Raw genomic sequence first — 22593 nt, forward strand, 5'->3', positions numbered from 1 at the left:
TTCTGTATCCAGTGTATTTTTAGATAAATAGAATAAATTTCATTTGGTTTTAAATCCCAAATATCTGAATGTGTTTCCAGAAAATGAAGTTGAATTATTTCTTTATCAATTGAAACAAGATTTTTGTCTTTAGTAATTGAAACTAATTCTTGTTGACAGACACTTAGGAAACTAAATATGAAGCTGTGATGGTTATTTTATGTGAAAACTTGGTTAGACTTGATGCTCACATGTTTGATCAAATACCAGTCTATATGCTTCTGCAAAGGTACTTTTCGATTGACCAACTGTTTTGCTGTAACAAAATGCCTAAGACTGGGCAATTTATAAATAATATAAATTTACTTGTCATAGTTGTCAAGGCAGAGGAGTCAAGATCAAAGCACTGGCAGGTTTAGTGTCTGGCGAGGGCCCCATTCCCTGCTGCCGAAATGATGCCTTGTTGCTGCAGCCTCCACAGGGTACTAATGTTGGGTATTCATACGGCAGAAGGCAAAGGGGCCTAAGCCTGCTCCCACATCCCTTTATAAGGCACCGCTCCATTCACAAGGGCAGAACTCTCATGACTTAATCTCTTGAATTCAATTTCAAGAGATTTTGTTGTGTTAAATATCTATTTTAAAGGAGAAATACAAAACATTTCAAACGCACAAAATGTGAAGAGAACAATATAACCTATGCTCAGATACCTGGTCTTAACACGTGCGAACACTTGGACAGGGACTTTGTAGCAGATCTCTTTTGAGTTTTACGAAAGATTTGAAGCATTAAAAATGCAGTTCCCTCAGCTTGTGGTCGGGCACATGAAACTACAGACTTTGAAGGCAGAGTGTGCTGAGATTGAACCCACAGCCAGAGAAGAGCCTAATGATTTGCCAACATTTTACCAGACAAATGAAGACAACGTGATCTTTCATGCCACCTTCTCTTACCCAAAGAGACCGACCTGCTACTAATCATAATTCTTGAGGAAGTTCACAGGCAATGACCCATCACCCAGTGGTTATGTGTGTTCTTTGCAGGCTGTCTTTTAAGGTTTCATACTTCCGGTGTGTGAGGTAAAAATCTGCCATATTTATGACACCCAGAATGTAGATCCCTTGCTGAGGTAACAGCAATATATTATTATATAGATAGAAAATTAAAGGGGAAGAAATGTTTAAAATGCTCAGAGTGGTAAAAATGAAATATGATATGGTAATTTTTCATCTCCACACCATTTTTCCTCTGTACAGTTGTTTAGTGACTCAGGACACGATGGCTTACAGCCTGGTTTTCACATATATTCCTACATCTGAGTCTCACAGTCCCTGAGGCATATAAAGAAGATGGAGTATCACTTTTTTGGGAGGGACTGGTGACTGCCACTCTACTAGCAGGTGACCATTAGGGACTGATGTCTAGAGTTTCTGACTCTTCCTACCCCATGTGTGGTTCCCACCCACATGGTACCATGAGTAAAGAATTGTCCAAAAATGGGAAATTAGATATAGAATACTCTATTCAACCAGAAATTTGACATGATAATTAAAGATATATTCGGCAAAAGTTGAAACAAAATATTTTCTGGAAAACTCTGAGGCCTGATTCTGCTATAGCTGTTACCACTGACATGGATTAGAACTGATCAATATTGTACAGTACCTGAAGCAGCAAGTCCCCTTCAGAAAACAGATCTACACTGATTTGTGGAAAGGTCTGTTCACTGCTTCCTGGGTTCATGGGTGAGTCAGTGGAGCAGCCTGCATTGCTGTCCTTTAGGGCGGCTGAGAAAGAAAAAAGGTAATTATGAACATGTGCCATCTCACATGGATGAAAAGGAGAATCCAGGTGACCCTGGTTTTCAGCTTCAGGATAGTAAGTGTCACTCTGTGTACTGGCACCTTGAGTTCTTCCAAGGTTCCGGTAGGAGTGGTGACATCTGACTGAACACTTACCTCCTCTAGCTGGGAAAAGAGCCCCATTTTAACTTTTGTCTGAGTTGTTCTTACTGTGGCTTCTCTGCAGGCAAAGTATTAATTAAGTTCAAATACTGCTTCCTCTGAGAGGCCCTTACTATTTCTCCTGAGGAAAATTTGTTGTGCTTCCCTCTACCCCCTTAGCATTGAAGTCGCTGCCATTAAAGAGTAATTTGGTTTCGGACGATTTCATTCTTGCCTTATCTGTCAGATCAGGTATAAATGCATAACATGACCTGTTACAAAAAATTGCAGATCCAGACCGTTACCTGCTTCACCACCTCTACCACTACCATGCAGGTCTGAGACAACAGCAACTCTTGCTGGCCTTCCTACTTCTACTTTTGCCCCATGTAATCAGTTCTCTGAACAGAAGTGTGCACGACATTTCTGAAAAATTATATGACATATGACATCAGCCTTCTGCTCCAGTGGCTTCACATATGCACAAAACCCTCCAATGGCCTCATATACACACAAAATCTTATGTCCTGACCATGACCATTAGTTAAGATCCATTTTGATTTTTTGTAACTAAAATTCCTCAAATAACAATAGCTTAAAAGATAAAAGTGTATCTCATGCACATACAGTATCAGAATATTGCAGTCAGGGATTTGTTCAGCCCTGTCCCGTAAGGTTCCAGGGGACCAGCTTCTTGGAGCTCACTCTCTGCCTTCCTGGACTCAGCCTCAAGGCCTTACCCCTTCTGTTCTTAGGAGGAGGGATCTGCAGAAGCGTGGCCCCTTCTCTCTTGCGGAAGCTGCCACCCAACTCCTTTGCTTATAGCCTGTTGGTCAGAACCCTGTCACATGACCACACTGGTGCAAGAAAGCCTAGGAGGCTGGCCTTTTCCTGATGGCCACGTTTTCTCCTGAAACTGTACGGCTCCCACCAACCTGGCCATGTCAGCCACGTGGCCTCCTCCTGAGTCCTAGCCATTTCCCAGAAAAGACAGGCCCTTCTTGTTCTGTGCTAGGAACTCTGCAAGTGTTGTTTTCTCTGCCTAGAAGTCCCCTCTTGCCATTTTTCACATGGCTTCCCTGTCACTTCCTTGCTGCTCAGAATGGCCTCATCAGCAGCGTCTACAGCTCTCACCTCTTGCTCTATTTTGGCCCCTCAGAGGCTTTACCTGATTCTATATTGCACACTTGTCTACTGACGCAGGGGCTGTGTCTTCCACTTGAATGTAACAATTCTGCTGACAAGGCTTTTGTTTCCTCCTGTGTCTCCAGCACCTGAAGCAAAGCCAAGTGCCTAGCAACGTTTAGCAAAGGCAGCGATGCAGATAGGCAGGTGCGCCTGCTGGACCTTCCTTGAGATGCTGCCTAGGGCCGGGCTCATCATCACATTTGTACATGAGCAAGTCAACAGGGCTTTGGTTGTGGGGTCACAGACACAGGACAGACAAGGGAAGGAGGAGCTCATTAAACAAGGTCAGGGGCCCTGGGCCCTTAAGCAGGCATCCAGTTTCCCCATTCTCATCCTCTGATCCATAATCTAGGGAATTCCAAACTCTATTTCTGTGTATCTGTAGAAATGAAGGAAAAGTGGCCCCACAGATGCTCACAGTTCTGTTCTACACACAAATCATCCCTAGAGGCTTCTGGCAGGGAGCCTGAAAAATAAGCCAAGGAGGCTTTGCCTTTTCACATTTGTAAATGTTATTGTTAAGCATGAATAAGTTTGAATAAGACTGAAGAATATTTAGCTGGGTAAACAAAATTTATCACTAATAAAGAAATAATTGTGTAGTTTACCTGACAGTGAATCACTTTCCAGTGCACACTCTGGGAAAAAGCACCCACAAAATTATCAACGATAGTGGTGGATCTATTTTCTTCTAAGTTGAAGATTAAAAAACAAGAAAGCTCATTTAAAAAATATCTTATTTAACCATAATGTGCATAATTTGGGGATAAGATGTTCAGCATGAAAAAGAAGCCTGCATAGCTGACGTTTTCCTCTAATCAAGTCCTCAGTGAAACAAAAAATGCAAAAGTCATTATGGAAAGCTGGTGGCAAAGACGCACCAGTAAACTTGTTAAAAATCACTGAGAAGAGGCACTTTCTTGTTAACTCAGCAGTGAGGTGCCAAGCATGGCATTGGGGCAGCACCCTCCTTGTGGCAGGCAGGGCCAAGGGCACAGGTGCCCACCACCATGCTGAGCTAATTTCTAGTAGAATTAGGGTTTTACCATGTTAGCCAGGATGGTCTCAATCTCTTGACCTTGTGATCCGCCTGTCTCGGTCTCCCAAAGTGCTGGGATTATAGGTGTGAGCCACTGCGCCTGGCCAATGAATGTGTATTTTAACAATTGAGGTGGAATTCACATACGAGCGACCATTTTAGAGTAAACAATTCAGTGGCATTTAGCACATTCACAGTGCTGTGCAAACACCACCTCTTTCCAGTTCCAAAACACCATCCTCACCCCAGGTAAAACCTTACTCACTCCTTCCCCACAACCTGAGGCCACCTGGAGTGTGCTTGTTCCGTGCAGGACATTCCATGCTGTTGCTGGGCATGATGAAACAGACGCTGCTTTTCTGCAGTTCTCACTGTGTTCTGAGCAAAAGTTTCATGATTTTCAGGGTGTATGATTTTCAGGGTGTTGACTGGACCCAGTTTTAGTTTTTGAGCTTCTTTTTGAGCAGCTGTTTAACAGTTTTAAAGATTAATAAGTCCTGACTTTTGTTCTGTATTAGAGGTCTTCCAAATAACAAAGATAAATTTATTTATTTTAAAAATAAAATAAAATTCATCTTGTCTTGCAGTGATCATATGAGTCCATTTAACACTTACATAAATCTCAGATACATTGTTGAACCTTAGTGATTTTACTTAGTTTTTTAAATCTTAAAACATTTTGCTATTTTATCATCCTGAGAACTATTTCAAAGTTAATCATTAAGGATTCTCAGCTTTGCCATGAGGACTAAAATAATATGAAAACAGAAGAATGATGGAACAGTGAGAAAGATAATGTGATAGAGAAATCTGCATTCTTTGGTATTATCCTCCAGTTTTCTTGTTGCCAAAGTTCTATTCAAGAAGATGCATCAGAAGGAATGGAGATAGTGAGGGCTGTTTTTTCTTTAATTAAATACAGTGGAGAGTTCAGAAGTTTTCATTTTTCTTTCCATAGTGCCAAAGAGAAGACAACCAGCAGAGAAAGAGGTTTTACAATTTTACATGGGTTGGAAGATAATTTCCAGGGGAGATCAGTGCTGTCCATATGATCATGGAAATGGCTTCATATCTGCTGTCTCAGCCACACATGGCTACTGAGCTTTGAAAATGTGGAAGCTAAGAATTTAATTTTACATAATTTTAATTGATATAAATTTAAATTTAAGTAACTATATGTGGCTAATAGCTACCCTACTGAATAGCAAAAATCTTCTTGACTGTAATACTTAAAGTGAAAATAATCATATAAATGAAAGCTCAGCAGAGAAATGGAACAATAAAAACAACCAAAGAGAAATGTTTTTATCTGAAAAATACAAAACCTGAAATAAAAAAACACATTTAATAGGCCGAACAGCAAAATGAACCCTTGATGAGAAAAGCATTGATAAACTTAGAGACTGGTCAGTGCAAATTATCTGAAATGAAGCAGCAATGAGAAAACTTCACAAGGAATCGATGGCCTGTCGTACAGCATCAAGCAGTCTAAAATATATGTAATTTGAGTTCCACCCAGAGAAGAAAGAGAGAAGAATCAGAAAAAATACTTGAAGAAATAATGGCCAAAAGTTTATCAAATTTGATGAAAATGATAAATCCACATTTGCTGTTGGAGTAGAGCTGGGAGGAGTTTATAATAAGCTTCCGAGACGATGCTTACTTACGGGGCATTCTCCCTCACGAGAGGTGACACTGCAGGGAACACAGGCGGCCACAGACTCACCGTGTCCGCTCAGTCTCACTGAATACAAGTTCCATTTCCAGGAATGGGTTAGAACATCTGTCTTTAAGTAGCAACACAGTTAATGAGCAAGCAGGTCAAGGAAGAATAGATTGTGCCCACTGTGTAATAAAGAATTTTAGGAGGACAAGTTTTCAAGAAAACAGGAAGAAATAATATCCTAGATCCTATGCTACACTCAGAGAAAGAGGACCTTTGATCTGAACCAAAGTTCTACAAGGTAGAGGAACACTTGGACCCTCATGAGAAATGACAAAGCAAAGGAAGTCAAAAGCTAAGGTGGTCATGCTAAGGACTCTCCCTGGAGAATATCACAGCCAGGCAAGGGGACTGGTGCCATCTCCTCTCACAAGCAGCCTAGGACAACAAGGGGCTGGGGTTTGCACCTCAGATGGGCACCTGCCCAGGTGAGCACCTGGCTCACCTAATGCACCTGTGTCGAGCAGGTGCCTCCCACCTCTGCCTGAGGTCCGAAGGCAATGGTGCAGCTTTCACTAGGATAAAGGGTTAACCCAAGCTAACCCTTTTCCTCCTATGGCCACAGCCTCCACCAGGGTCCCAGCAGGTGCTGGCGGGAGGGGCGGGCTCTCACCCTCACTTTGTAATGGCAGCCACCACTTACCTGCAAAGTAGCCCTTTACCTTCAGGTAGCCCACGATCAGCCTGAGGACGGAAAGCTTGTCCAGCCGTGCACGCACGTCCTCAGGGAAGGGTAGCAGGTTGGTGAGTCGGCTCAGCTCTTGATTCAGTCGGTCCCGGTGCCTTTTGGAGGGGTTGGTCTTGGCTCCCTCTGGAGGCACTGGCTTAGGACTTGGGGGAGAGAGAATGATCATTGCCCCACTTTCCACTGCTATTTCACTCTTACATCACCCCAGGGGTTCCAACACCATGCCCCGCACTACACAGCCCAAATCAGTGTTCAGGGGCAGAATCCCTCATTCTACAGTCTCAGCTTCTACCCATCCACGATGCCCCACTGCTGCTGTGCCCTCACCCCTTTCCTCATCTGTCAACTGGGCCCCCACTGGGCCCTGGGCACCTAGAAGGCTCCTTCACACCCAGGCAGGAGGGTTAGACCTGGCAGCCCTCAAAGCAGCAGGGCTGGCCCACTTTTCCTCCCACTTGCATTGCATTCACATGTAATTTTTAAGTTAGAAGATCTCTATTCCACAATTAACACTGACAAAACTTAAACTCCATTTAGGAAAGTATAATTTTTTAGGAATTGAGTGTATGCACACGTGTGTGCACACACACACACACAGATACCCAACATGTATCTATGTGTGTACTTTTTTCTCTGTGTGTGTGAATACACATACATAAACATGCGTATGGACACAGACGTTATCTCTCTCCATATATACACACATACATATATACATATAAATTCTGTGTGTGTGTGTGTGTGTGTGTGTGTGTGTGTGTGAATCTATCCCTATAATCTTCTATCATCAACATGCAGGGAGGAATGATTCCTGGAGGCTACAGTCACACCCCCACTCATCTATCTTTATTCTTACAGGCTTCCCCTCTGGATTTCACGTTCAAAAGTTTCCACATTTCCCACAGATGGAACAAAGGTTTTCATGCATAGCTTTGAAAGAACATCTTCTGGAGGCTCTCCTTTGGCACTCTGTTCCCAGTGCCCCCACCCTCATCCCTCAAAGCCCAGCACTTGCCCACAGGACAGAGTCCACCAGTCATTATTTCAGAGACATTCATGAGCAATTAGTTAACCCAAGTAGCATGACTGAAACTACTTCTATTACCTCACCTCCAAAGCAAAACACAGTAGCACTCTCTGGAAGACAGGAGGAAGTTTAAAACATGATAAATAGCAAAAATATAGTTTTATAAAAGGCCAGATTGGGCATGGTGGCTCATGCCTGTAATCCCAGCACTTTGGGGGCCAAGGTGGGAGCAGGTCAGAAGGTCAAGACCAGCCTGGCCTACATGGTGAAACCCCATCTCTACTAAAAACAGAAAAATTAGCTGGGCACATAATCCCAGCTACTCAGGAGGCTGAGGCAGGAGAATCATTTGAGCCTGGGAGGCAGAACTTGCAGCGAGCCCGACCTCACCACTGCACTTAAGCCTAGGCGACAGAGCAAGACTCCATCTCAAAAAAAAAAAAAAAAAAAAAGCCAAGCGTAAAGAATACAGATGCTTACTTAACTTATTCTGTCTAGAGGCAAAAGTAATAAATGAAGCTTTCTACCTCATTTATAAAACACACTGACAGTCTCCGTCTCTCGGGGCTGCCATGTAAGAAACATCCAACCTGGGCCCGTACACAGTAGCTCAACGCATGGACAAATTTTTGTAGCAGGATATTAAAATGCTGATCTCCGACTGAGCTGGCAAAACTCCGGGGTATGAGTGTAACAAAAAAGAACCTCAAGAACCAATTTGGCAACTCTAGGCCCCACATTCAGGGGGATAGGAAAGGGCTGAGAAAGGTTTTGTGAAGAAATTTCCCTGGAAAAGATCTGTACTTTGATTCTACCTCTACCACTGCTTCCCGCTAAAAGGAGCTGGAGAGTCACAGAGGCCTGGGGTCTGACTTCCTCACAGCAGAAGGATAGGCTCCTTCTGAGAGTAGATCACAGGGACAGAGGTTGCTGGAGACAGAGCCCTGCAGAGCTGTTTTAGGTCCTGCCCAGAAGGGTGTGAGGAGACATTCAACATTCCTGTGACAAGAAAGAGGCATTTAGTCTCCTGGGGACGTGTGTGTGTGTGTGTGTGAGAGAGAGAGAGAGAGAGAGAGAGAGAGAGAGAGAGAGAGAGAGAGACAGAGACAGAGACAGAGACAGAGAGGAGTGAGAAAATGTCCCACACTCTTTAAAAGAAGGTAACAAAATCCAGACAGCTTAACAGTGCCAGTGTTCATCATCCAACCAAAAAGCACTAGACATGAAAAGAAGCAAGAAAATGTGATTCATAATGAAGGAAAATCAAGTAAATCAAACTCAGAAACGACAGAGATCATGCAATAGACGAAGAGACTTTAAAGCACCTTTTACAACTGTGCTCAAGAATTTAAACAACACGTGAACATATGAGGAGAAAAACTGAAGTTATAACCAAATGGAACTTATAGAGATGAAAAAACAGAATATCTGAAAGTAAACGTTCATGGAATGAGCCTGATAACAGACTAGACTCTACAGAAGGGAAGATTAGTCAACTTGATGGAAATTATCCAAACTGAAGCACAGGAAAAGAAAAGGCTTAAGAAAGGTGAATAGAGCCTCAGTGACCTCTGAACTATATTAAGCTGTCTAATATACATGTAATTAAAGTTGCAGAAAGGTGAGGGGCAAAAAATATTCTAGAAAGTAATGGCAGAAAAATTTCCAAATTTGATGAAAATGACAGACCTCTGAGAAACTCAACAAATCCCAAGCCAGATTAGCACATTTGTGCACATGGACACACACCAGACCAAGGAACAATCACAATCAAATTGCTAAAAACCAGCTATGGAGAGAAGAAATCTTATAAGTATTCAAAGAAAAAAGATGCATTACAGAGAGGTGAATTAAAGGTAAGAACGAATGCTAAAATCTCCCACTATTATTTTGTGGGAGTCTAAGTCTCTTTGTAGGTTGTTAAGAACTTGCTTTATGTATCTGGGTGCTCCTGTATTGGGTGCATATATATTTAGGATCGTTAGCTCTGCTTGTTGCATTGATCCTTTTACCATTATGTAATGTCCTTCTTTGTCTCTTTTGATCTTTGTTGGTTTAAAGCCCATTTTATCAGAGACTAGGATTGCAACCCCTGCTTTTTTTTTGCTCTCCATTTGCTTGGTAAATCTTCCTCCATCCCTTTATCTTGAGTCTATGTGTGTCTTTGCATGTGAGATGGGTCTCCTGAATACAGCACACCGATGGATCTTGACTTTTTATCCAATTTGCTAGTCTGTGTCTTTTGATTGGGGCATTTAGCCCTTCTACATTTAAGGTTAATATTGCTATGTGTGAATTTGTTCCTGCCATTTTGATACTAGCTGGTTGTTTTGCCTGTTGGTGGAAGTAGTTTCTTCATTGTGTTGATGGTCTTTACAATTTGGTATGTTTTTGGAGTGGCTGGTACTGGTTGTTCCTTTCTATGTTTAGGGCTTCCTTCAAGAGTTCTTGTAAGGCAGGCCTGGTGGTGATAAAATCTCAGCAATTGCTTGTCCATAAATGATTTTGTTTCTTCTTCACTTATGAAACTTAGTTTGGCTGAATATGAAATTCTGGGTTGAAAGTTCTTTTCTTTAAGGATGTTGAATATTGGCCCCCACTGTCTTCTGGCTTGTAGGGTTTCTGCTGAGAGATCCGCTATGAGTCTGATGGGCTTCCCTTTGTGGGTAACCCGACCTTTCTTTCCGTCTTCCCTTAGCATTTTTTCCTTCATTTCTTTTTCTTTTTCTTTTTTTTGAGATGGAGTTTTGCTCTTGTTACCCAGGCGGGAGTGCAATGGCGCGATCTCGGCTCACTGCAACCTCCGCCTTCTGGGTTCAGGCAATTCTCCTGCCTCAGCCTCCTGAGTAGCTGGGACTACAGGCACACGCCTCAGCGCCCAGCTAATTTTTTGTATTTTTAGTAGAGACGGGGGTTTCACCATGTTGACCAGGATGCTCTCGATCTCTTGTCCTCGTGATCCACCTGTCTCGGCCTCCCAAAGTGCTGGGATTACAGGCGTGAGCCACTGCACCTGGCCCTTTTCCTTGATTTCAACCTTGGTGAATCTGACAATTATGTGCCTTGGGGTTGCTCTTCTTGAGGAATATCTTTGTGGTGTTCTCTGTATTTCCTGGATTTGAATGTTGGCCTGCCTTGCTAGGTTGGATGAGTTCTCTTGGGTAATATACTGAAGAGTGTTTTCCAACTTGGATTCGTTGGTCACATTCAGGTACACCAATCAAACGTAGATTAGGTCTTTTCACATAATCCCACATTTCTTGGAGGCTTTGTTCATATCTTTTCACTCTTTTTTCTCTTTTCTTGCCTTCTTGTTTTATTTCATTGAGTTGGTTTTCAATCTCTGATATCCTTTCTTCTACTTGATCAATTCAGCTACTGAAATTTGTGTATGCTTCGCGAAGTTCTTGTGCTGTGTTTTTCAGCTCTATCAAGTCGTTTATGTTCTTCTCTAAGCTGGTTATTCTAGTTAGCATTTTGTCTAATCTTTTTTCAAGGTTCTTAGTTTCTTTGCATTGGGTTAGCGCATGTTCCTTTAGCTCAGAAAGGTTTGCTATTACTCACCTTCTGAAGCCTGTTCCTGTCAATTCGTTAAACTCATTCTCCATCCAATTTTACCTTTAGTCTTCGAAGTTGGTGACTTTTGGATGGGGTCCCTGAGTGGATGACCTTGTTTATGTTGAAGCTATTTCTTTCTGTTTTTTAGTTTTCCTTATAACAGTCAGTCGTCTCTGCTGCAGGACTGCTGGAGGTCCATTCAAGACCTTGCTTGCCTGGGAATCACCTGCGAGGGCCACTGTCAATATTAGACAGATCAATGAGACAGAAAATTAACAAGGATATCCAGGACTTGAACTCAGTTCTGGACCAAGCGGACCTAATAGACATCTACAGAACTCTCCACCCCAAATCCACAGACTATACATTCTTCTCAGCACCACATCACACTTGCTTTAAAATTGACCACATAATTGGAAGTAAATCACTCCTCAGCAAATGCAAAAGAATGGAAATCGTAACAACCAGTCCCTCAGACCACAGTGCAGTCAAATTAGAACTCAGGATTAAGAACTCACTTAAAACCACACAACTACATGGAAACTGAACAACCTGCTCCTGAATGACTATTGGATAAATAATGAAATGAAGGCAGAAATAAAGATGGTCTTTGAAACCAATGAGAGCAGAGACACAACATACCAGAATCTCTGGGAAACATTTAAAGCAGTGTCTAGAGGAAAATTTATAGCACTAAATACCCGCATGAGAAATGAGGAAAGATCTAAAATCGACACCTATTGTCAAAATTAAAAGAGCTAGAGGAGCAAGATTAAATAAATTCAAAAGCTAGCAGAAGACAAGAAATAACTAAGATCAGAGCAGAACTGAAGGAGATAGAGACACAAAAAAACCCTTCAAAAATCAATAAATCCAGGAGCTGGTTTTTGAAAGCATCAACAAAATAGATAGACCACTAGCCAGATTAATAAAAAAGAAAAGAGAGAAGAATCAAATAGATACAGTAAAAAATGATAAAGGGGATATCACCACTGATTCCAAAGAAATACAAACTACTATCAGAGATTACTACAAAAACTTTATGCACATAAACCAGCAAATCCAGAAGAAATGAATAAATTCTGGGATACTTACACCTTCCCAAGACTAAACCAGGAAGAAGCTGAGTCCCTGAACAGACCAATAACAAAGTCTGAAGTAGAGGCAACAATTAATAGCCTACCAGCCAGAAAATGTCCAGGACCAGATGGGTTCACAGCTGAATTCTACCAGATGTACAAAAAAGAGCTGGTCCATTCCTTCTGAAACTATTCCAAACAATACAAAAAGAGAGAATCCCCCCTGACTCATTTTATGAGACCAACATCATCCTGATACCAAAACCTGGCAGAGACTCAACTAAAAAAGAAAATTTCAGGCCAATATCCATGATGAATATAGATGCAAAAATCTTCAATAAAATACTGGCAAACCAAACACAACAGCACATCAAAAAGCTTATCCATCACGTTCAAGTAAGCTTCATCCCGGGGATGCAAGGCTGGTTCAACATATGCAAATCTATAAATGTAATCCATCACATAAACAGAACCAAAGAAAAAAACCACATGATTATCTCAATAGATGCAGAGAAGGCCTTTGATGAAATTCAACAGCACTTTATACTAAAAACTCTCAATAAACTAGGTATCAATGGAACGTAACTCAAAATAATAAAAGCTATTTATGACAAACCCACAGCCAATATCATACTGACTGGGCAAAAACTGGAAGCATTCCCTTTGAAAACTGGCACTAGACAAGGATGCCCTCTCTCACCACTCCTATTCAACATAGTATTGGAAGTTTTAGCCAGAGCAATCAGGCAAGAAAAAGAAATAAAGGGTATTCAATTAGGAAAAGAGGAAGTCAAACTGTCTCTATTTGCAGATGACATGATTGTGTATTTAAAAGACCCCATATCATCTCAGCCCAAAATCTCCTTAAGATCATAAGCAACTTCAGCAAAGTCTCAGGATACAAAATCAATGTGCAAATATCACAAGCATTCTTATACACCAAATACAGACAAACAGAAAGCCAAATCATGACTGAACTCCCATTCACAATTGCTACAAAGAAAATAAAATACTTAGGAATACAACTAACAAAGGATGTGAAGGACCACTTCTAGGAGAACTATAAACCATCGCTCAATGAAATAAGAGAGGACACAAACAGATGGAAACATATTTCATGCTCATGGTTAGAAAGAATCAACATAGTGAAAATGGCCATACTGCCCAAAGTAATTTATAGATTCAATGCTATCCCCATCAAACTACCATTGACCTTCTTCACAGAACTGGAAAAAACTACCTTAAACTTCATATGGAACCAAAAAAGAGCCTGCATAGCCAAAACAATCCTAAGCAAAAAGAACTAAGCTGGAGACATCATGCTATCTGACTTCAAACTATACTATAAGGCTACCGTAATCAAAATAGCATGGTACTGGTACCAAAACAGAGATATAGACCAATGGAACAGAACAGACGCCTTGGAAGTAATGCCATACATCTACAACCATCTGATCTTTGACAAACCAGACAAAAACAAGCAATGGGGAAAGGGTTCCCTGTTCAATAAGTGGTGTTGGGAAAACTGGCTAACCATGTGCAGAAAGCTGAAACTGGACCCCTTCCTTACACCTTATACAAAAATTAACTCCAGACGGATTAAAGATTTAAATAGAAGACCTAACACCATAAAAACCCTAAAAGAAGACATAGGCAGTACCCTTCAGGAAATAGGCATAGGCAAGGACTTCACGACGAAAACACCAAAAGCAATGGCAATAAAAGCCAAAATAGACAAATGGGATCTAATTAAACCTAACAGCTTCTGCACAGCAAAAGAAACAATCATTAGAGCAAATTGGCAACCAAGAGAATGGGGAAAAATTTTTGCAATCTACCCATCTGACAAAGGGCTAATATCCAGAATCTACAAAGAACTAAAACAAATATACAAGAAAAAAAAAAACTCCATCAAAATGTGGGCAAAAGATATGAGAGACACTTTTCAAAAGAAGACATTTATGTGGCCAACAAGCGTATGAAAAAATGCTCATCATCACTGGTCATTAGAGAAATGCAAATCAAAACCACATTGAGACACCATCTCACACCAGTTAGAATGACGATCATTAAAAAATCTGGAGACAACAGATGCTGGAGAGGATGTGGAGAAATAGAAACGCTTTTACACTGCTGGTGGGAGTGTAAATTAGTCAACCATTGTGGAAGACAGTGTGGTGATTCCTCAAGGATCTAGAAATAGAAATCCCATTTGACCCAGCAATCCCATAACTGGGCATATACCCAAAGGATTATAAATCGATCTATTATAAAGATACATGCATACATATGTTCATTGTGGCACTGTTTACAATAGCAAAGACTTGGAACCAACCCAAATGCCCATCAAAGATAGACTGGATAAAGAAAATGTGGCACATATACACCATGGAATACTATGCAGGCACAAAAAAGGATGAGTTCATGTCCTTTGCAGGGACATGGATGAAGCTGGAAACCATATTCTCAGCAAACTGACTCAAGAACAGAAAACCAAACACCACATGTTCTCATTCATAAGTGGATGTTGAACAATGAGAACACATGGACATACGGAGGGGAACATCACACACTGGGGTCTGTTGGGGGGTTGGGGACTAGGGGAGGGATAGCAGGGGGTGGGGAGATTGGGGAGGGATAAGAATGGCAGAAATGCCTAATGTAGGTGGCAGGGGCATGGAGGCAGCAAACCACCATGGCAGGTGTCTACCTATCTAACAATCCTGCAAGATCTGTACATGCACCCCAGAAGTTAAAGTAAAATTTAAAAAAAGAAAGAAAAAAATAAATGCTGATTCTTGTCAGAAAGAAGCTCCAGTTTTTACACTAGATCACTGTTAACTGACCACCACTTAGCTGAGTCTCTCATCAACCGGTTGCAAACCTAAGACGTCCACAGTTCGCCAGGGTTGGACTCCCCAGACATCTGGAACTGCTCCCATTAGGTAAGCTGTGTACTAACCCAAATGACTGCTAAATGTCCCCACACCTTTTAATTTCAGCTCTTTCTGTCATAATCATTAGTGAAAGGAGAGCAAAGAGAAAGTGCTGTTTCTTAGTAAACTAAAGACTCACAGTGCGGCTGCAGAAAAAGATACTGACTGTTGAATTAGTCTACGTGGCAGGGTCATGATCAAGATGCGAGTGTCTTTAAACCGAAAACAATACCTTCTTGTTAAGATTTATGCACACACAAAAAAGGAAAAGGACCCCATCCAGCATCAGAGGATCAGCAAATTGATAAACATTGGTATTTTCAGTTAAAATAAAATATTTAGGGTTTTCGTAACTTTCTTAAAATAAATCTCCCATTTTGAACATCTTTTTCAGTTATCCAGTGATTACTAGTTCTACTGCCCTGGAAAAGAAACTTCTCCTGAGGACTGTGGTTCTGACATATCTGTGCCCCTACTGCAAAGTTTCATGAGGTTTTTGTTTATTGTGGTGAAACACATGGACAAATTTCACCATTTTGAGGCCTACAATTCAGTGGCAGTAGGTGACTCACAGTGCTGTGTAACCATCACCCATAGCGAGTTCAGAGCACCCACAAGAAACCCCTTTCCCCGCAGCAGCCGCTTCCCCTCTGCCCATGCCCCGCGCCCCCGCCACTTTCATTTTCCCAGGATGTCCACCTTGTGGACATTTCATGTCAGTGTCTACACTTTCGCATCTGGCTCCTCTCCTGGCATTTTCTGTACTTTAAAATTAAATGGGATGAGAATTGACATCTTGAGATCTTCGGGAATTTTTTAGGACGCAGACCAGCCTTCTGCATTTGGAAGCTCGCGTGGGCAGCCGGGCTCTCCCTGGAGTCGCCACGTCCCTCAGGAAGGTTCCAGGGCCCGGCTGGGGCTCTGAGGCCAGCGCGGCGGCGGGGCCTGGGGCCAGCAGGGGTCTCCGCAGCCTTCGCGGCTCCATTTCGCGCAGCCTCTCCGGGGCCCCAACCCAACCTCTGGGCACTGGATGAAGTCTCACGGATTGGGGGCCAGGGCCCCTGTCCCACAAGGGACTGCGATTCCTTCAGGAGCGTCTGCCCGACCCGGGGCCACAAGAGCTCGGCGGGGCTGCCTCCCTGGTCCCCACACCGCGCGCTCGGGCTCGACCTGGGGACGGGGAGGGGACCCTGGCCGGCCGGGGGCCTCTACCCCGCGAGGCCTCGCATCCCCTTCCCGGTGTCCGAGGTGGGGGCTGCCCGGCCCTGCCTTGCCTCTCCGTCGCAACTCCACCCCCGAGACCCGGAGACCTCCAGCCCCGGAGGGAGACGCGGGAGACGCGGGAGACACCGGCACGCCCTTTCCGGAAAGCCACTGACCCCCAGACTCCCGCCCGAACTAGGGGTCGGACTTACTGTCAAGGTTGAAAACCCCCAGCTGCAGCTTCGGGGCGGGGGCGTCTCCAAAATGAATACGTCCTCCCCGGGATCCCCCGGAGCTCAGCGCCCAGGCGCAGCGGGGCCCTCGGAATTCGCGCCGGAGCCGCAGGGAAGGGCCGGGGGAGGACGCAGCGCCGCCCGCCTTCCTCTCCCACCCGGACCCTGTCCGCGTCCCAGGCTCGGTCCCTGGAGCCGCCGCTCACGCCCCCGGCCCGCGCACCTCTTCCGCACTGGCTTTTTCCTCTTCTTCGCGGCGTACCTGCCCGCGGCGGACCGCATGGTGTCTGCAGGCGGCCGCTCCCCTCCCGGCCGCACAAAGGGGACGGGGACGCGGGGACCGTCGGCGCGCGCGAAGGAAACCGCTGCCAGGCGCCCGGGAAGGTGCGGCCACCCTCACGCGGAAGGCGGCCAGCGGGTCCCAGCGCGGGGTCCCGGCCGCACGTCTTCCTGCAGCGACCCGCGGGACCTGCCGTCCCCCCGCGCGCGCCGGGCCCGAGACACCCGAGGGTCAGCGCGCGCCTCCTCTCCAAACGGGACGCTGGGGCTCGGTGGCCCGAGGGACGGTGCGGGGAGCGCACGACGGGCCCGGGGTGCGCCTTTGCCGGGAACGCCGGGCGTCCACCTCCCGCTTAGGTGTCAGGAACCGCGGCAAGAATCTCCGGTTTTCCTTCGGGGTGGGCGGTGGCTCAAAACTGGACGGTTTTGCCTGAAAGACTCTGTTGGAAGGAAGACTTTCCTCACTCGCAGGTGCTGTCGCGTGAGCGGGGACAACACCGGGCGAACTCCGGAAGCCGCGCGTCCGGGGACGACCCCTCGGAAGGAGTCAGGAGAAGGTCTTGTTCGCACGCGCGGACGCGTCCCTTCGAGTGTCCGATCCACAGAAAGCCCGGCCCTAACCCGCTCCTCTCTCCCGCAGCGTTGGTGCGGACTCCGCCCTCTCGGGGACGGGAAGCCCCCGGGCTTCCGGAGAGGCCAGTCCTCGGGTAGCAGAGAGCACCCCTGGTCAAGGGCGGGGACGCTGGGCGGGGGGCGCGGGGCCGGGCGGAGAGGACCCGCCTCCACTCAGGACCGCCTCCAGGGCAGGTCTGCGCCCGTCTGAGGACCCTCCGGGAAAGCTCATTCCGGTTCCTTTGCAAATACCTCCTGCGCTTGGACTGGGGGAGAGCCCAGGCGTCGACCCCTGGAAACGTCTGTGTCCAGGAGCCTTTACTCCTAATTCTGCAGATGCGTGTACGTGTGTGAGATGCTTCAGATGCTTTTGGGAGCGAGATGTTAGAAAACTAATGGAAACGCCTCCTGATCTCACTGCGCTGCCCGGGGTGACAGCTGAGATGCGGCTTCTTCGGGGTGGAGCCTCCGTTTTCCAGAGCTGCGTGTTGAAGTCTTCCCAGGGTCCCTGACTTGCCCTGGAAACCGCTCACCTTGGCATTGGAATGTGGAACAAGAAATGCTTTTGCTTTCATTCGTCTTAGTGTTCATAAAATGGAAAACAATGAAGGACATTTAACAACATGAATAAAATAACGGATCTGGACTCTTCAGAAAGCACAACAAACACAAATCCAAGTACAGTCATGTCAGCAGCACATTCCTCCCCTAAGTTTTATGAAGTCATGGAGGAGAGGAGAACAGGAGTGGATGAGGGGCGGATATACATCTTGCGTGCTTCTCGCAGCCACACTCTTCCCATTGCTCCAGACCTGGAAATAGGACACAGGTTTCCCACGACCAGATCTCTACACTCTTAACTGCAGTGGGTGGACATTGGGGGGTGACCTCTCCCCAGTTCCCCGACCCGATCTCCATCGCCCAGGGCGCGACCCCTCCGCCAAAGGAGGCACGCAGGCGGCAGGGACAGGCCCTTCCCAGGGTTTCCTCTCTAAGCTTCTCCTCCTTCTTCCCACTCTTCATAATCGAATCTGGACAAGGATTTCAGAGTCTGGGCCTTGACCAAGGACAATAAGTGGATCCAGGGATGGAAAACTTTGTTTCTAGGTCCTGTTTTGCTACAACCCCGCAATAGGACTGTGGTCAGGCCTCGGTTCCTTCTCCAAGCTGAGGGGCGCTGTGTGGGGATCTCCGCCTCCTTTATGGTGTTCCCTGCAGTGATGGCGGCCAGGCCTCGGTCCCTTCCCTAAGCTGAGGGGCGCTGTGTGGGGAGCTCCGTCTCCTTTATGATGTTCCTGGCGGTGACGGCTTCGTTATTAGAACCGCCGAGTTCAAACGATGTTCCACAATGGCGCCCTTCTCTGTTGTGTCTTCGGAGTCCTTTTCCTTCTTATATATTGAAAATAGATAACCTAAGATAATATGAATATCAAACGGAGCCTGTTTCTTTGGACTTTGTAACAAGGAAAATTCCTACTAATGATCAGTCAGTTAGTGGGTGCAGATGCTTACATAAATCTGAATGCGAGCTTTATTTTATGATTGGATTGGGGTATATCCATGAACCTTGGACTTATCTAAAACTTTAGCTAACATTATGCAGTGTTCATTACTTAGCAATGGTACCATGGCTTGGTGTCTAGCATTCTTGGTAGAAAGCCATCGCTGTGTTAGAGACTGGTGGCTGTTTATTGAGGCCAACGGGGAGGCAATGCCCGACAGGCAGAGGTGGCTTCAGTCCTACTAATATGAAATCAGACAGCCACCAGCTGGAGAGCGAACTGAGATTATAACGATGTGCTCACTTCCCAAGGCCAGGGACGAGGGCCGCTTATAGTCCCACAATTACCTTGTCGACCGTAAAAGCTGAATTCCTTTTCCCATGACAGAGTTGGGCAGGGAGCCATCAAACTGCGATCCCGGAAATCAGGATGGGGGAGTCAGAGGATCCTCTACCCTCACAACCCCCTTTTGCTGCCTTTGCTCCTGGTGCAAGTTCTCACCTCTTCATCGCTTGAGGGCTGAGTAGAGTTCTGGGGGTGATGATGCTACCTCAGCTCTCTGTTCCCACTGCTTGGAGCCAGAGAGGAGGCAGGGACAGAAGTCATGGACTAAAGGCCTACAGACAGGGCAGAAAGAATGGCAAGATTCAGAGGAAAATGTTTTGTTTCCAGCCAGAATACATTGATAGGTCTCAAACCAGCTTAAGAAGGGCTGTGGCCTGGGATAATGCAGCCATGAAAGCCCCATTCTGAGGCAGGGGTGAGGAGCCTGAGGTGGCGCATGAGACTGAATGGTCACAGGCCCCTCCGTGCAGCAGAGTGCTGTGGCTTGGCACGGAGGGGCCTGTGACCGTTCAGTCTCATGCGCCACCTCAGGCTTTCATGGCTGCATTATCCCAGGCCACAGCCCTTCGTAAGCCCACCTGTAATCCCAGTAATTTGGGAGGCCAAGTTGGGTGGATCAAGAGGTCAGGAGATCGAGACCATCCTGGCTAACAAAGTGAAACCCCATCTCTTAAAAAAAAAAAATAAAAAATAAATCCTCTGGAATGAACATACCAAAGTAATAATAGTGCCCACCTGCTCGGGTAGGAGAGAACGGGGAATGGAGCAGATGGGGGATGTCACTGCACCTTTTCAAACTTCGAAATGTTCAAGCAATGTGAGCATGTCACTTACTGTTTTAAAGTAACTTTAACGTAGCAGCTTCTGAGCTGGAAGTCAGATGAGATGGAGTGCTCGGGCAGGGGTGCTGGTGCCTGGAAGGAAGCAGGAGGGCCCTGCGAGGTGAGCCACAGGGGCTGAGGCAGTCACTGCCCACTGACCTCGGGAACACAGCTGACCTGTCCCAGAGCACATGAGGAAGCAGAACAACCATGACCCACAACTGAGGCTGCAGAAACACTGGATAAGCAGAAAGGGAGATGAGATGCAGGGAACAGAAGGTTTTCCACGATGCAAGGAATTCACACCAGAGGATTTTATTTCTTAATCCCTCCATTTCAACTCTGGTTCACAGTTGAATTCGCTATAGGTTTAAGCACAGATTTGTTATAAGAATTTCAAAGGAGATAACCAGTATTCAATCAGAAGAAAGCTCACTTGGGTAGATCTAGGTAAGGGAGGAATGCAAAGTCAACACCAGATGAGACTGTCATTTCCAAGGAAACGCAGTGGTGATCTTTTTCATCATTATTTCACCTTCATGACTTGAATAGAAAATGTTGTTTGTAATTTCTGAAATTGTTAAATGTTCAATTAGTTACACTGAAACAGTATTTCTCTCCAGCAATCTGTGAATGCTACAGATCAAGATGAAAAGCTCAATGACAGGTGCAGTGTCTCATGCCTGTAATTCCAGCATTTTGGGAGGCCGAGGACAGCAGATAACCTAAGGTCAGGAGTTTGAGACCAGCCTGGCCAACATGGTGAAACCCTGTCTCTATTAAAAATAAAAAAATTAGCCGGGCATGGGGGTGAATAACTGTAGTCCCAGCTACTCAAGAGGCTGAGGCATGAGAATCGGTTGAACCCTGGAGGAGGAGGTTGCAGTGACCTGAGATTGCACCACTGCACTCCAGCCTGGGCAACAGAATGAGACTCCATCTCAAAAAAAAAAAAAGCTGGAAAATACTGTACTTGGCCAGGCATGGTGGGTCACACATGTAATCCCAGCACTTTGGGAGGCCGAGGCGGGTGGATCACCTGAGGTCAGGAGTTCGAGACCACCCTGGCCAATATGGCGAAATCCTGTCTCCACTAAAAATGCAAAAATTAACTGGGTGTAGTGGCATGTGCCTGTAATTCCCACTACTCAGGAGGCTGAGGCAGGAGAATTGTTTGAAACCGGAAGGCGGCAGTTGCAGTGAGCCAAGATCACACCATTGCACTCCAGCGTGGGCAGCAGAATCAAAACTCTATCTCAAAAAAAAAAAAAAAAGAGAAAGAAAGAAAGGAAATACTATGCTTAATCCCAAAAGGGCTCTTTAAATGTAATCTCTGTCCTTGGAAAACAAGCAGTGAAGGATCAGCCTCAGTAGAAAAGTAGGACCCAGACAACCCCACCTCCCCACTTCAGGGAGCACTCAGGGAGGGCTGCCCAGGGCCTGGAAGGTGAAATGCACAGACACAGTGGCCACAGAGAGCTGTGCTGTGCTGTGCACTGCACTCCACTAGGCCTGCAGCTCCTGCCCCTGCAAAGCACCAGGAGGCTTCAGGCAGAATACGAATTTGCTCGGATCATGAGGTCCAGTCCTCTAAGCCCCTCTGCCCTGCACTAGGTAAAAGACCAGAACAGGACACAGGGAAGGACCCAGAGAAGCTTCTGCACCTGACTGTGTGAGGGCAAGGTGGGCTGGAGGTAGGTAACAAGTTTTGGCTCCTGAACTGGCACTGCAAAAAGCAAATGGACCAGCAGGGAAAGTGGCATGGCAGAAGACCACATGTGGGACTCAGCCACTACTTTCAGGGGACATTCCCAAAGTGACAGTAAGCATCAAGAGACCACTTAATAGGGTCTCACTATTAAGAGTAAAAAGAGATTGTGTATGCCAATAATTAGAAAAATCAGAAATAACTAATGTTTAAACAGAACCTAAAACTGTAACACTTCAAGACCTTTGGGCTCATAGTCTGCCTGACACACAGGAAGGGGACAGGATGGCTCAGAGCACTGCCAAGAACCTCACCTGGCTCCTGCAAGACAGTTCTTCTCAGGACAAAGTGGACTTTTCCACAAGTTGGTCTTTAGCAATATTATAATAAACTGCACTTCCATTGTCTTGCACAAACTATCACAGCACCACACCAGTGCACTCTTAAAATGAGACAGGCTAGTGGCTCAGGCCTATAATCTCAGCACTTTGGGAGGCTGAGGTGGGCAGATCACCTGAGTCTGGGAGTTCAAGACCAGCCTGACCAACATGGAGAAACCCTTTCTCTACTAAAAATACAAAATTAGCTGGGCATGGTGGTACATACCTGTAATCCCAGCTGCTCGGGAGGCTGAGGCAGGAGAATTGCTTGAACCCAGGAGGTAGAAGTTGCGGTGAGCCCAAATCACACCATTGCCCTCCAGCCTGAGCAACAAGAGCAAAACTCTGTC

At 45.5% G+C, this 22593-nt stretch overlaps 1 protein-coding gene across 1 annotated transcript; it reads right to left on the reverse strand.

Annotated features, from left to right (window-relative positions):
* Positions 1 to 193: 193 nt before the first annotated feature.
* LOC144580676 (aryl hydrocarbon receptor-like) lies at positions 194 to 17531 on the reverse strand. The gene is made up of 3 exons (XM_078358701.1): positions 16820 to 17531; positions 6516 to 6703; positions 194 to 1766 (listed from the first exon to the last, which is right to left on the reverse strand). Exons 1-3 carry the CDS (start codon positions 16876 to 16878, stop codon positions 1618 to 1620), a joined length of 396 nt encoding a protein of 131 aa, XP_078214827.1. The 5' UTR covers positions 16879 to 17531; the 3' UTR covers positions 194 to 1617.
* Positions 17532 to 22593: the final 5062 nt, after the last annotated feature.

This window comes from Callithrix jacchus, chromosome 21 (assembly GCF_049354715.1).
Source record: "Callithrix jacchus isolate 240 chromosome 21, calJac240_pri, whole genome shotgun sequence".
Taxonomy (NCBI): domain Eukaryota; kingdom Metazoa; phylum Chordata; class Mammalia; order Primates; family Cebidae; genus Callithrix; species Callithrix jacchus.

Coding starts and splice junctions, on each gene's coding strand:
- LOC144580676 (XM_078358701.1), bottom strand. CDS start 16,878: ATGCGGTCCGCCGCGGGCAGGTACGCCGCGAAGAAGAGGAAAAAGCCA. Junction 6,704..16,819: donor AAAAAGCCAGTGCGGAAGAG/GTGCGCGGGCCG, acceptor CTCTCCCCCAAG/TCCTAAGCCAGTGCCTCCAG. Junction 1,767..6,515: donor GGTAAAGGGCTACTTTGCAG/GTAAGTGGTGGC, acceptor TTTCTTTCTCAG/CCGCCCTAAAGGACAGCAAT.